At 57.1% G+C, this 11,461-nt stretch overlaps 1 protein-coding gene across 1 annotated transcript in view; it reads right to left on the bottom strand.

Moving 5' to 3' along the window:
- Positions 1 to 616: 616 nt before the first annotated feature.
- LOC124788644 (trichohyalin-like) overlaps positions 617 to 11,461 on the bottom strand; it is a 15,554-nt gene continuing 4,709 nt past the window's right edge. The window contains exon 3 of the mRNA XM_047255914.1: positions 617 to 3,901. Within this exon, the coding sequence (XP_047111870.1) occupies positions 617 to 3,901 (3,285 nt within the window). The remainder of the gene's footprint in view (positions 3,902 to 11,461) is intronic.

Here is an 11,461-nt window from a genome sequence, read left to right as displayed (position 1 = left end):
CGCGGTTCTCACTCTCTCTCGCGGTTCTCACTCTCTCTCGCGGTTCTCACTCTCTCTCGCGGTTCTCACTCTCTCTCGCGGTTCTCACTCTCTCTCGCGGTTCTCACTCTCTCTCGCGGTTCTCACTCTCTCTCGCGGTTCTCACTCTCTCTCGCGGTTCTCACTCTCTCTCGCGGTTCTCACTCTCTCTCGCGGTTCTCACTCTCTCTCGCGGTTCTCACTCTCTCTCGCGGTTCTCACTCTCTCTCGCGGTTCTCACTCTCTCTCGCGGTTCTCACTCTCTCTCGCGGTTCTCACTCTCTCTCGCGGTTCTCACTCTCTCTCGCGGTTCTCACTCTCTCTCGCGGTTCTCACTCTCTCTCGCGGTTCTCACTCTCTCTCGCGGTTCTCACTCTCTCTCGCGGTTCTCACTCTCTCTCGCGGTTCTCACTCTCTCTCGCGGTTCTCACTCTCTCTCGCGGTTCTCACTCTCTCTCGCGGTTCTCACTCTCTCTCGCGGTTCTCACTCTCTCTCGCGGTTCTCACTCTCTCTCGCGGTTCTCACTCTCTCTCGCGGTTCTCACTCTCTCTCGCGGTTCTCACTCTCTCTCGCGGTTCTCACTCTCTCTCGCGGTTCTCACTCTCTCTCGCGGTTCTCACTCTCTCTCTCGCGGTTCTCACTCTCTCTCTCGCGGTTCTCACTCTCTCTCTCGCGGTTCTCACTCTCTCTCTCGCGGTTCTCACTCTCTCTCTCGCGGTTCTCACTCTCTCTCTCGCGGTTCTCACTCTCTCTCTCGCGGTTCTCACTCTCTCTCTCGCGGTTCTCACTCTCTCTCTCGCGGTTCTCACTCTCTCTCTCGCGGTTCTCACTCTCTCTCTCGCGGTTCTCACTCTCTCTCTCGCGGTTCTCACTCTCTCTCTCGCGGTTCTCACTCTCTCTCTCGCGGTTCTCACTCTCTCTCTCGCGGTTCTCACTCTCTCTCTCGCGGTTCTCACTCTCTCTCTCGCGGTTCTCACTCTCTCTCTCGCGGTTCTCACTCTCTCTCTCGCGGTTCTCACTCTCTCTCTCGCGGTTCTCACTCTCTCTCTCGCGGTTCTCACTCTCTCTCTCGCGGTTCTCACTCTCTCTCTCGCGGTTCTCACTCTCTCTCTCGCGGTTCTCACTCTCTCTCTCGCGGTTCTCACTCTCTCTCTCGCGGTTCTCACTCTCTCTCTCGCGGTTCTCACTCTCTCTCTCGCGGTTCTCACTCTCTCTCTCGCGGTTCTCACTCTCTCTCTCGCGGTTCTCACTCTCTCTCTCGCGGTTCTCACTCTCTCTCTCGCGGTTCTCACTCTCTCTCTCGCGGTTCTCACTCTCTCTCTCGCGGTTCTCACTCTCTCTCTCGCGGTTCTCACTCTCTCTCTCGCGGTTCTCACTCTCTCTCTCGCGGTTCTCACTCTCTCTCTCGCGGTTCTCACTCTCTCTCTCGCGGTTCTCACTCTCTCTCTCGCGGTTCTCACTCTCTCTCTCGCGGTTCTCACTCTCTCTCTCGCGGTTCTCACTCTCTCTCTCGCGGTTCTCACTCTCTCTCTCGCGGTTCTCACTCTCTCTCTCGCGGTTCTCACTCTCTCTCTCGCGGTTCTCACTCTCTCTCTCGCGGTTCTCACTCTCTCTCTCGCGGTTCTCACTCTCTCTCTCGCGGTTCTCACTCTCTCTCTCGCGGTTCTCACTCTCTCTCTCGCGGTTCTCACTCTCTCTCTCGCGGTTCTCACTCTCTCTCTCGCGGTTCTCACTCTCTCTCTCGCGGTTCTCACTCTCTCTCTCGCGGTTCTCACTCTCTCTCTCGCGGTTCTCACTCTCTCTCTCGCGGTTCTCACTCTCTCTCTCGCGGTTCTCACTCTCTCTCTCGCGGTTCTCACTCTCTCTCTCGCGGTTCTCACTCTCTCTCTCGCGGTTCTCACTCTCTCTCTCGCGGTTCTCACTCTCTCTCTCGCGGTTCTCACTCTCTCTCTCGCGGTTCTCACTCTCTCTCTCGCGGTTCTCACTCTCTCTCTCGCGGTTCTCACTCTCTCTCTCGCGGTTCTCACTCTCTCTCTCGCGGTTCTCACTCTCTCTCTCGCGGTTCTCACTCTCTCTCTCGCGGTTCTCACTCTCTCTCTCGCGGTTCTCACTCTCTCTCTCGCGGTTCTCACTCTCTCTCTCGCGGTTCTCACTCTCTCTCTCGCGGTTCTCACTCTCTCTCTCGCGGTTCTCACTCTCTCTCTCGCGGTTCTCACTCTCTCTCTCGCGGTTCTCACTCTCTCTCTCGCGGTTCTCACTCTCTCTCTCGCGGTTCTCACTCTCTCTCTCGCGGTTCTCACTCTCTCTCTCGCGGTTCTCACTCTCTCTCTCGCGGTTCTCACTCTCTCTCTCGCGGTTCTCACTCTCTCTCTCGCGGTTCTCACTCTCTCTCTCGCGGTTCTCACTCTCTCTCTCGCGGTTCTCACTCTCTCTCTCGCGGTTCTCACTCTCTCTCTCGCGGTTCTCACTCTCTCTCTCGCGGTTCTCACTCTCTCTCTCGCGGTTCTCACTCTCTCTCTCGCGGTTCTCACTCTCTCTCTCGCGGTTCTCACTCTCTCTCTCGCGGTTCTCACTCTCTCTCTCGCGGTTCTCACTCTCTCTCTCGCGGTTCTCACTCTCTCTCTCGCGGTTCTCACTCTCTCTCTCGCGGTTCTCACTCTCTCTCTCGCGGTTCTCACTCTCTCTCTCGCGGTTCTCACTCTCTCTCTCGCGGTTCTCACTCTCTCTCTCGCGGTTCTCACTCTCTCTCTCGCGGTTCTCACTCTCTCTCTCGCGGTTCTCACTCTCTCTCTCGCGGTTCTCACTCTCTCTCTCGCGGTTCTCACTCTCTCTCTCGCGGTTCTCACTCTCTCTCTCGCGGTTCTCACTCTCTCTCTCGCGGTTCTCACTCTCTCTCTCGCGGTTCTCACTCTCTCTCTCGCGGTTCTCACTCTCTCTCTCGCGGTTCTCACTCTCTCTCTCGCGGTTCTCACTCTCTCTCTCGCGGTTCTCACTCTCTCTCTCGCGGTTCTCACTCTCTCTCTCGCGGTTCTCACTCTCTCTCTCGCGGTTCTCACTCTCTCTCTCGCGGTTCTCACTCTCTCTCTCGCGGTTCTCACTCTCTCTCTCGCGGTTCTCACTCTCTCTCTCGCGGTTCTCACTCTCTCTCTCGCGGTTCTCACTCTCTCTCTCGCGGTTCTCACTCTCTCTCTCGCGGTTCTCACTCTCTCTCTCGCGGTTCTCACTCTCTCTCTCGCGGTTCTCACTCTCTCTCTCGCGGTTCTCACTCTCTCTCTCGCGGTTCTCACTCTCTCTCTCGCGGTTCTCACTCTCTCTCTCGCGGTTCTCACTCTCTCTCTCGCGGTTCTCACTCTCTCTCTCGCGGTTCTCACTCTCTCTCTCGCGGTTCTCACTCTCTCTCTCGCGGTTCTCACTCTCTCTCTCGCGGTTCTCACTCTCTCTCTCGCGGTTCTCACTCTCTCTCTCGCGGTTCTCACTCTCTCTCTCGCGGTTCTCACTCTCTCTCTCGCGGTTCTCACTCTCTCTCTCGCGGTTCTCACTCTCTCTCTCGCGGTTCTCACTCTCTCTCTCGCGGTTCTCACTCTCTCTCTCGCGGTTCTCACTCTCTCTCTCGCGGTTCTCACTCTCTCTCTCGCGGTTCTCACTCTCTCTCTCGCGGTTCTCACTCTCTCTCTCGCGGTTCTCACTCTCTCTCTCGCGGTTCTCACTCTCTCTCTCGCGGTTCTCACTCTCTCTCTCGCGGTTCTCACTCTCTCTCTCGCGGTTCTCACTCTCTCTCTCGCGGTTCTCACTCTCTCTCTCGCGGTTCTCACTCTCTCTCTCGCGGTTCTCACTCTCTCTCTCGCGGTTCTCACTCTCTCTCTCGCGGTTCTCACTCTCTCTCTCGCGGTTCTCACTCTCTCTCTCGCGGTTCTCACTCTCTCTCTCTCGCGGTTCTCACTCTCTCTCTCGCGGTTCTCACTCTCTCTCTCGCGGTTCTCACTCTCTCTCTCGCGGTTCTCACTCTCTCTCTCTCGCGGTTCTCACTCTCTCTCTCTCGCGGTTCTCACTCTCTCTCTCTCGCGGTTCTCACTCTCTCTCTCTCGCGGTTCTCACTCTCTCTCTCTCGCGGTTCTCACTCTCTCTCTCTCGCGGTTCTCACTCTCTCTCTCTCGCGGTTCTCACTCTCTCTCTCTCGCGGTTCTCACTCTCTCTCTCTCGCGGTTCTCACTCTCTCTCTCTCGCGGTTCTCACTCTCTCTCTCTCGCGGTTCTCACTCTCTCTCTCTCGCGGTTCTCACTCTCTCTCTCTCGCGGTTCTCACTCTCTCTCTCTCGCGGTTCTCACTCTCTCTCTCTCGCGGTTCTCACTCTCTCTCTCTCGCGGTTCTCACTCTCTCTCTCTCGCGGTTCTCACTCTCTCTCTCTCGCGGTTCTCACTCTCTCTCTCTCGCGGTTCTCACTCTCTCTCTCTCGCGGTTCTCACTCTCTCTCTCTCGCGGTTCTCACTCTCTCTCTCTCGCGGTTCTCACTCTCTCTCTCTCGCGGTTCTCACTCTCTCTCTCTCGCGGTTCTCACTCTCTCTCTCTCGCGGTTCTCACTCTCTCTCTCTCGCGGTTCTCACTCTCTCTCTCTCGCGGTTCTCACTCTCTCTCTCTCGCGGTTCTCACTCTCTCTCTCTCGCGGTTCTCACTCTCTCTCTCTCGCGGTTCTCACTCTCTCTCTCTCGCGGTTCTCACTCTCTCTCTCTCGCGGTTCTCACTCTCTCTCTCTCGCGGTTCTCACTCTCTCTCTCTCGCGGTTCTCACTCTCTCTCTCTCGCGGTTCTCACTCTCTCTCTCTCGCGGTTCTCACTCTCTCTCTCTCGCGGTTCTCACTCTCTCTCTCTCGCGGTTCTCACTCTCTCTCTCTCGCGGTTCTCACTCTCTCTCTCTCGCGGTTCTCACTCTCTCTCTCTCGCGGTTCTCACTCTCTCTCTCTCGCGGTTCTCACTCTCTCTCTCTCGCGGTTCTCACTCTCTCTCTCTCGCGGTTCTCACTCTCTCTCTCTCGCGGTTCTCACTCTCTCTCTCTCGCGGTTCTCACTCTCTCTCTCTCGCGGTTCTCACTCTCTCTCTCTCGCGGTTCTCACTCTCTCTCTCTCGCGGTTCTCACTCTCTCTCTCTCGCGGTTCTCACTCTCTCTCTCTCGCGGTTCTCACTCTCTCTCTCTCGCGGTTCTCACTCTCTCTCTCTCGCGGTTCTCACTCTCTCTCTCTCGCGGTTCTCACTCTCTCTCTCTCGCGGTTCTCACTCTCTCTCTCTCGCGGTTCTCACTCTCTCTCTCTCGCGGTTCTCACTCTCTCTCTCTCGCGGTTCTCACTCTCTCTCTCTCGCGGTTCTCACTCTCTCTCTCTCGCGGTTCTCACTCTCTCTCTCTCGCGGTTCTCACTCTCTCTCTCTCGCGGTTCTCACTCTCTCTCTCTCGCGGTTCTCACTCTCTCTCTCTCGCGGTTCTCACTCTCTCTCTCTCGCGGTTCTCACTCTCTCTCTCTCGCGGTTCTCACTCTCTCTCTCTCGCGGTTCTCACTCTCTCTCTCTCGCGGTTCTCACTCTCTCTCTCTCGCGGTTCTCACTCTCTCTCTCTCGCGGTTCTCACTCTCTCTCTCTCGCGGTTCTCACTCTCTCTCTCTCGCGGTTCTCACTCTCTCTCTCTCGCGGTTCTCACTCTCTCTCTCTCGCGGTTCTCACTCTCTCTCTCTCGCGGTTCTCACTCTCTCTCTCTCGCGGTTCTCACTCTCTCTCTCTCGCGGTTCTCACTCTCTCTCTCTCGCGGTTCTCACTCTCTCTCTCTCGCGGTTCTCACTCTCTCTCTCTCGCGGTTCTCACTCTCTCTCTCTCGCGGTTCTCACTCTCTCTCTCTCGCGGTTCTCACTCTCTCTCTCTCGCGGTTCTCACTCTCTCTCTCTCGCGGTTCTCACTCTCTCTCTCTCGCGGTTCTCACTCTCTCTCTCTCGCGGTTCTCACTCTCTCTCTCTCGCGGTTCTCACTCTCTCTCTCTCGCGGTTCTCACTCTCTCTCTCTCGCGGTTCTCACTCTCTCTCTCTCGCGGTTCTCACTCTCTCTCTCTCGCGGTTCTCACTCTCTCTCTCTCGCGGTTCTCACTCTCTCTCTCTCGCGGTTCTCACTCTCTCTCTCTCGCGGTTCTCACTCTCTCTCTCTCGCGGTTCTCACTCTCTCTCTCTCGCGGTTCTCACTCTCTCTCTCTCGCGGTTCTCACTCTCTCTCTCTCGCGGTTCTCACTCTCTCTCTCTCGCGGTTCTCACTCTCTCTCTCTCGCGGTTCTCACTCTCTCTCTCTCGCGGTTCTCACTCTCTCTCTCTCGCGGTTCTCACTCTCTCTCTCTCGCGGTTCTCACTCTCTCTCTCTCGCGGTTCTCACTCTCTCTCTCTCGCGGTTCTCACTCTCTCTCTCTCGCGGTTCTCACTCTCTCTCTCTCGCGGTTCTCACTCTCTCTCTCTCGCGGTTCTCACTCTCTCTCTCTCGCGGTTCTCACTCTCTCTCTCTCGCGGTTCTCACTCTCTCTCTCTCGCGGTTCTCACTCTCTCTCTCTCGCGGTTCTCACTCTCTCTCTCTCGCGGTTCTCACTCTCTCTCTCTCGCGGTTCTCACTCTCTCTCTCTCGCGGTTCTCACTCTCTCTCTCTCGCGGTTCTCACTCTCTCTCTCTCGCGGTTCTCACTCTCTCTCTCTCGCGGTTCTCACTCTCTCTCTCTCGCGGTTCTCACTCTCTCTCTCTCGCGGTTCTCACTCTCTCTCTCTCGCGGTTCTCACTCTCTCTCTCTCGCGGTTCTCACTCTCTCTCTCTCGCGGTTCTCACTCTCTCTCTCTCGCGGTTCTCACTCTCTCTCTCTCGCGGTTCTCACTCTCTCTCTCTCGCGGTTCTCACTCTCTCTCTCTCGCGGTTCTCACTCTCTCTCTCTCGCGGTTCTCACTCTCTCTCTCTCGCGGTTCTCACTCTCTCTCTCTCGCGGTTCTCACTCTCTCTCTCTCGCGGTTCTCACTCTCTCTCTCTCGCGGTTCTCACTCTCTCTCTCTCGCGGTTCTCACTCTCTCTCTCTCGCGGTTCTCACTCTCTCTCTCTCGCGGTTCTCACTCTCTCTCTCTCGCGGTTCTCACTCTCTCTCTCTCGCGGTTCTCACTCTCTCTCTCTCGCGGTTCTCACTCTCTCTCTCTCGCGGTTCTCACTCTCTCTCTCTCGCGGTTCTCACTCTCTCTCTCTCGCGGTTCTCACTCTCTCTCTCTCGCGGTTCTCACTCTCTCTCTCTCGCGGTTCTCACTCTCTCTCTCTCGCGGTTCTCACTCTCTCTCTCTCGCGGTTCTCACTCTCTCTCTCTCGCGGTTCTCACTCTCTCTCTCTCGCGGTTCTCACTCTCTCTCTCTCGCGGTTCTCACTCTCTCTCTCTCGCGGTTCTCACTCTCTCTCTCTCGCGGTTCTCACTCTCTCTCTCTCGCGGTTCTCACTCTCTCTCTCTCGCGGTTCTCACTCTCTCTCTCTCGCGGTTCTCACTCTCTCTCTCTCGCGGTTCTCACTCTCTCTCTCTCGCGGTTCTCACTCTCTCTCTCTCGCGGTTCTCACTCTCTCTCTCTCGCGGTTCTCACTCTCTCTCTCTCGCGGTTCTCACTCTCTCTCTCTCGCGGTTCTCACTCTCTCTCTCTCGCGGTTCTCACTCTCTCTCTCTCGCGGTTCTCACTCTCTCTCTCTCGCGGTTCTCACTCTCTCTCTCTCGCGGTTCTCACTCTCTCTCTCTCGCGGTTCTCACTCTCTCTCTCTCGCGGTTCTCACTCTCTCTCTCTCGCGGTTCTCACTCTCTCTCTCTCGCGGTTCTCACTCTCTCTCTCTCGCGGTTCTCACTCTCTCTCTCTCGCGGTTCTCACTCTCTCTCTCTCGCGGTTCTCACTCTCTCTCTCTCGCGGTTCTCACTCTCTCTCTCTCGCGGTTCTCACTCTCTCTCTCTCGCGGTTCTCACTCTCTCTCTCTCGCGGTTCTCACTCTCTCTCTCTCGCGGTTCTCACTCTCTCTCTCTCGCGGTTCTCACTCTCTCTCTCTCGCGGTTCTCACTCTCTCTCTCTCGCGGTTCTCACTCTCTCTCTCTCGCGGTTCTCACTCTCTCTCTCTCGCGGTTCTCACTCTCTCTCTCTCGCGGTTCTCACTCTCTCTCTCTCGCGGTTCTCACTCTCTCTCTCTCGCGGTTCTCACTCTCTCTCTCTCGCGGTTCTCACTCTCTCTCTCTCGCGGTTCTCACTCTCTCTCTCTCGCGGTTCTCACTCTCTCTCTCTCGCGGTTCTCACTCTCTCTCTCTCGCGGTTCTCACTCTCTCTCTCTCGCGGTTCTCACTCTCTCTCTCTCGCGGTTCTCACTCTCTCTCTCTCGCGGTTCTCACTCTCTCTCTCTCGCGGTTCTCACTCTCTCTCTCTCGCGGTTCTCACTCTCTCTCTCTCGCGGTTCTCACTCTCTCTCTCTCGCGGTTCTCACTCTCTCTCTCTCGCGGTTCTCACTCTCTCTCTCTCGCGGTTCTCACTCTCTCTCTCTCGCGGTTCTCACTCTCTCTCTCTCGCGGTTCTCACTCTCTCTCTCTCGCGGTTCTCACTCTCTCTCTCTCGCGGTTCTCACTCTCTCTCTCTCGCGGTTCTCACTCTCTCTCTCTCGCGGTTCTCACTCTCTCTCTCTCGCGGTTCTCACTCTCTCTCTCTCGCGGTTCTCACTCTCTCTCTCTCGCGGTTCTCACTCTCTCTCTCTCGCGGTTCTCACTCTCTCTCTCTCGCGGTTCTCACTCTCTCTCTCTCGCGGTTCTCACTCTCTCTCTCTCGCGGTTCTCACTCTCTCTCTCTCGCGGTTCTCACTCTCTCTCTCTCGCGGTTCTCACTCTCTCTCTCTCGCGGTTCTCACTCTCTCTCTCTCGCGGTTCTCACTCTCTCTCTCTCGCGGTTCTCACTCTCTCTCTCTCGCGGTTCTCACTCTCTCTCTCTCGCGGTTCTCACTCTCTCTCTCTCGCGGTTCTCACTCTCTCTCTCTCGCGGTTCTCACTCTCTCTCTCTCGCGGTTCTCACTCTCTCTCTCTCGCGGTTCTCACTCTCTCTCTCTCGCGGTTCTCACTCTCTCTCTCTCGCGGTTCTCACTCTCTCTCTCTCGCGGTTCTCACTCTCTCTCTCTCGCGGTTCTCACTCTCTCTCTCTCGCGGTTCTCACTCTCTCTCTCTCGCGGTTCTCACTCTCTCTCTCTCGCGGTTCTCACTCTCTCTCTCTCGCGGTTCTCACTCTCTCTCTCTCGCGGTTCTCACTCTCTCTCTCTCGCGGTTCTCACTCTCTCTCTCTCGCGGTTCTCACTCTCTCTCTCTCGCGGTTCTCACTCTCTCTCTCTCGCGGTTCTCACTCTCTCTCTCTCGCGGTTCTCACTCTCTCTCTCTCGCGGTTCTCACTCTCTCTCTCTCGCGGTTCTCACTCTCTCTCTCTCGCGGTTCTCACTCTCTCTCTCTCGCGGTTCTCACTCTCTCTCTCTCGCGGTTCTCACTCTCTCTCTCTCGCGGTTCTCACTCTCTCTCTCTCGCGGTTCTCACTCTCTCTCTCTCGCGGTTCTCACTCTCTCTCTCTCGCGGTTCTCACTCTCTCTCTCTCGCGGTTCTCACTCTCTCTCTCTCGCGGTTCTCACTCTCTCTCTCTCGCGGTTCTCACTCTCTCTCTCTCGCGGTTCTCACTCTCTCTCTCTCGCGGTTCTCACTCTCTCTCTCTCGCGGTTCTCACTCTCTCTCTCTCGCGGTTCTCACTCTCTCTCTCTCGCGGTTCTCACTCTCTCTCTCTCGCGGTTCTCACTCTCTCTCTCTCGCGGTTCTCACTCTCTCTCTCTCGCGGTTCTCACTCTCTCTCTCTCGCGGTTCTCACTCTCTCTCTCTCGCGGTTCTCACTCTCTCTCTCTCGCGGTTCTCACTCTCTCTCTCTCGCGGTTCTCACTCTCTCTCTCTCGCGGTTCTCACTCTCTCTCTCTCGCGGTTCTCACTCTCTCTCTCTCGCGGTTCTCACTCTCTCTCTCTCGCGGTTCTCACTCTCTCTCTCTCGCGGTTCTCACTCTCTCTCTCTCGCGGTTCTCACTCTCTCTCTCTCGCGGTTCTCACTCTCTCTCTCTCGCGGTTCTCACTCTCTCTCTCTCGCGGTTCTCACTCTCTCTCTCTCGCGGTTCTCACTCTCTCTCTCTCGCGGTTCTCACTCTCTCTCTCTCGCGGTTCTCACTCTCTCTCTCTCGCGGTTCTCACTCTCTCTCTCTCGGCGGTTCTCACTCTCTCTCTCTCGGCGGTTCTCACTCTCTCTCTCTCGCGGTTCTCACTCTCTCTCTCTCGCGGTTCTCACTCTCTCTCTCTCGCGCGGTTCTCACTCTCTCTCTCTCGCGCGGTTCTCACTCTCTCTCTCTCGCGCGGTTCTCACTCTCTCTCTCTCGCGGTTCTCACTCTCTCTCTCTCGCGCGGTTCTCACTCTCTCTCTCTCGCGCGGTTCTCACTCTCTCTCTCTCGCGCGGTTCTCACTCTCTCTCTCTCGCGCGGTTCTCACTCTCTCTCTCTCGCGCGGTTCTCACTCTCTCTCTCTCGCGCGGTTCTCACTCTCTCTCTCTCGCGCGGTTCTCACTCTCTCTCTCTCGCGCGGTTCTCACTCTCTCTCTCTCGCGCGGTTCTCACTCTCTCTCTCTCGCGCGGTTCTCACTCTCTCTCTCTCGCGCGGTTCTCACTCTCTCTCTCTCGCGCGGTTCTCACTCTCTCTCTCTCGCGCGGTTCTCACTCTCTCTCTCTCGCGCGGTTCTCACTCTCTCTCTCTCGCGCGGTTCTCACTCTCTCTCTCTCGCGCGGTTCTCACTCTCTCTCTCTCGCGCGGTTCTCACTCTCTCTCTCTCGCGCGGTTCTCACTCTCTCTCTCTCGCGCGGTTCTCACTCTCTCTCTCTCGCGCGGTTCTCACTCTCTCTCTCTCGCGCGGTTCTCACTCTCTCTCTCTCGCGCGGTTCTCACTCTCTCTCTCTCGCGCGGTTCTCACTCTCTCTCTCTCGCGCGGTTCTCACTCTCTCTCTCTCGCGCGGTTCTCACTCTCTCTCTCTCGCGCGGTTCTCACTCTCTCTCTCTCGCGCGGTTCTCACTCTCTCTCTCTCGCGCGGTTCTCACTCTCTCTCTCTCGCGCGGTTCTCACTCTCTCTCTCGCGCGGTTCTCACTCTCTCTCTCTCGCGCGGTTCTCACTCTCTCTCTCTCGCGCGGTTCTCACTCTCTCTCTCTCGCCGGTTCTCACTCTCTCTCTCTCGCGCGGTTCTCACTCTCTCTCTCTCGCGCGTTCTCACTCTCTCTCTCTCGCGCGGTTCTCACTCTCTCTCTCTCGCGCGGTTCTCACTCTCTCTCTCTCGCGCGGTTCTCACTCTCTCTCTCTCGCGCGGTTCTCACTCTCTCTCTCTCGCGCGGTT

This window comes from Schistocerca piceifrons, chromosome 3, assembly GCF_021461385.2.
Source record: "Schistocerca piceifrons isolate TAMUIC-IGC-003096 chromosome 3, iqSchPice1.1, whole genome shotgun sequence".
In the NCBI taxonomy this organism is placed as follows: domain Eukaryota; kingdom Metazoa; phylum Arthropoda; class Insecta; order Orthoptera; family Acrididae; genus Schistocerca; species Schistocerca piceifrons.
This window is presented reverse-complemented; position numbering and strand designations above follow the sequence as displayed.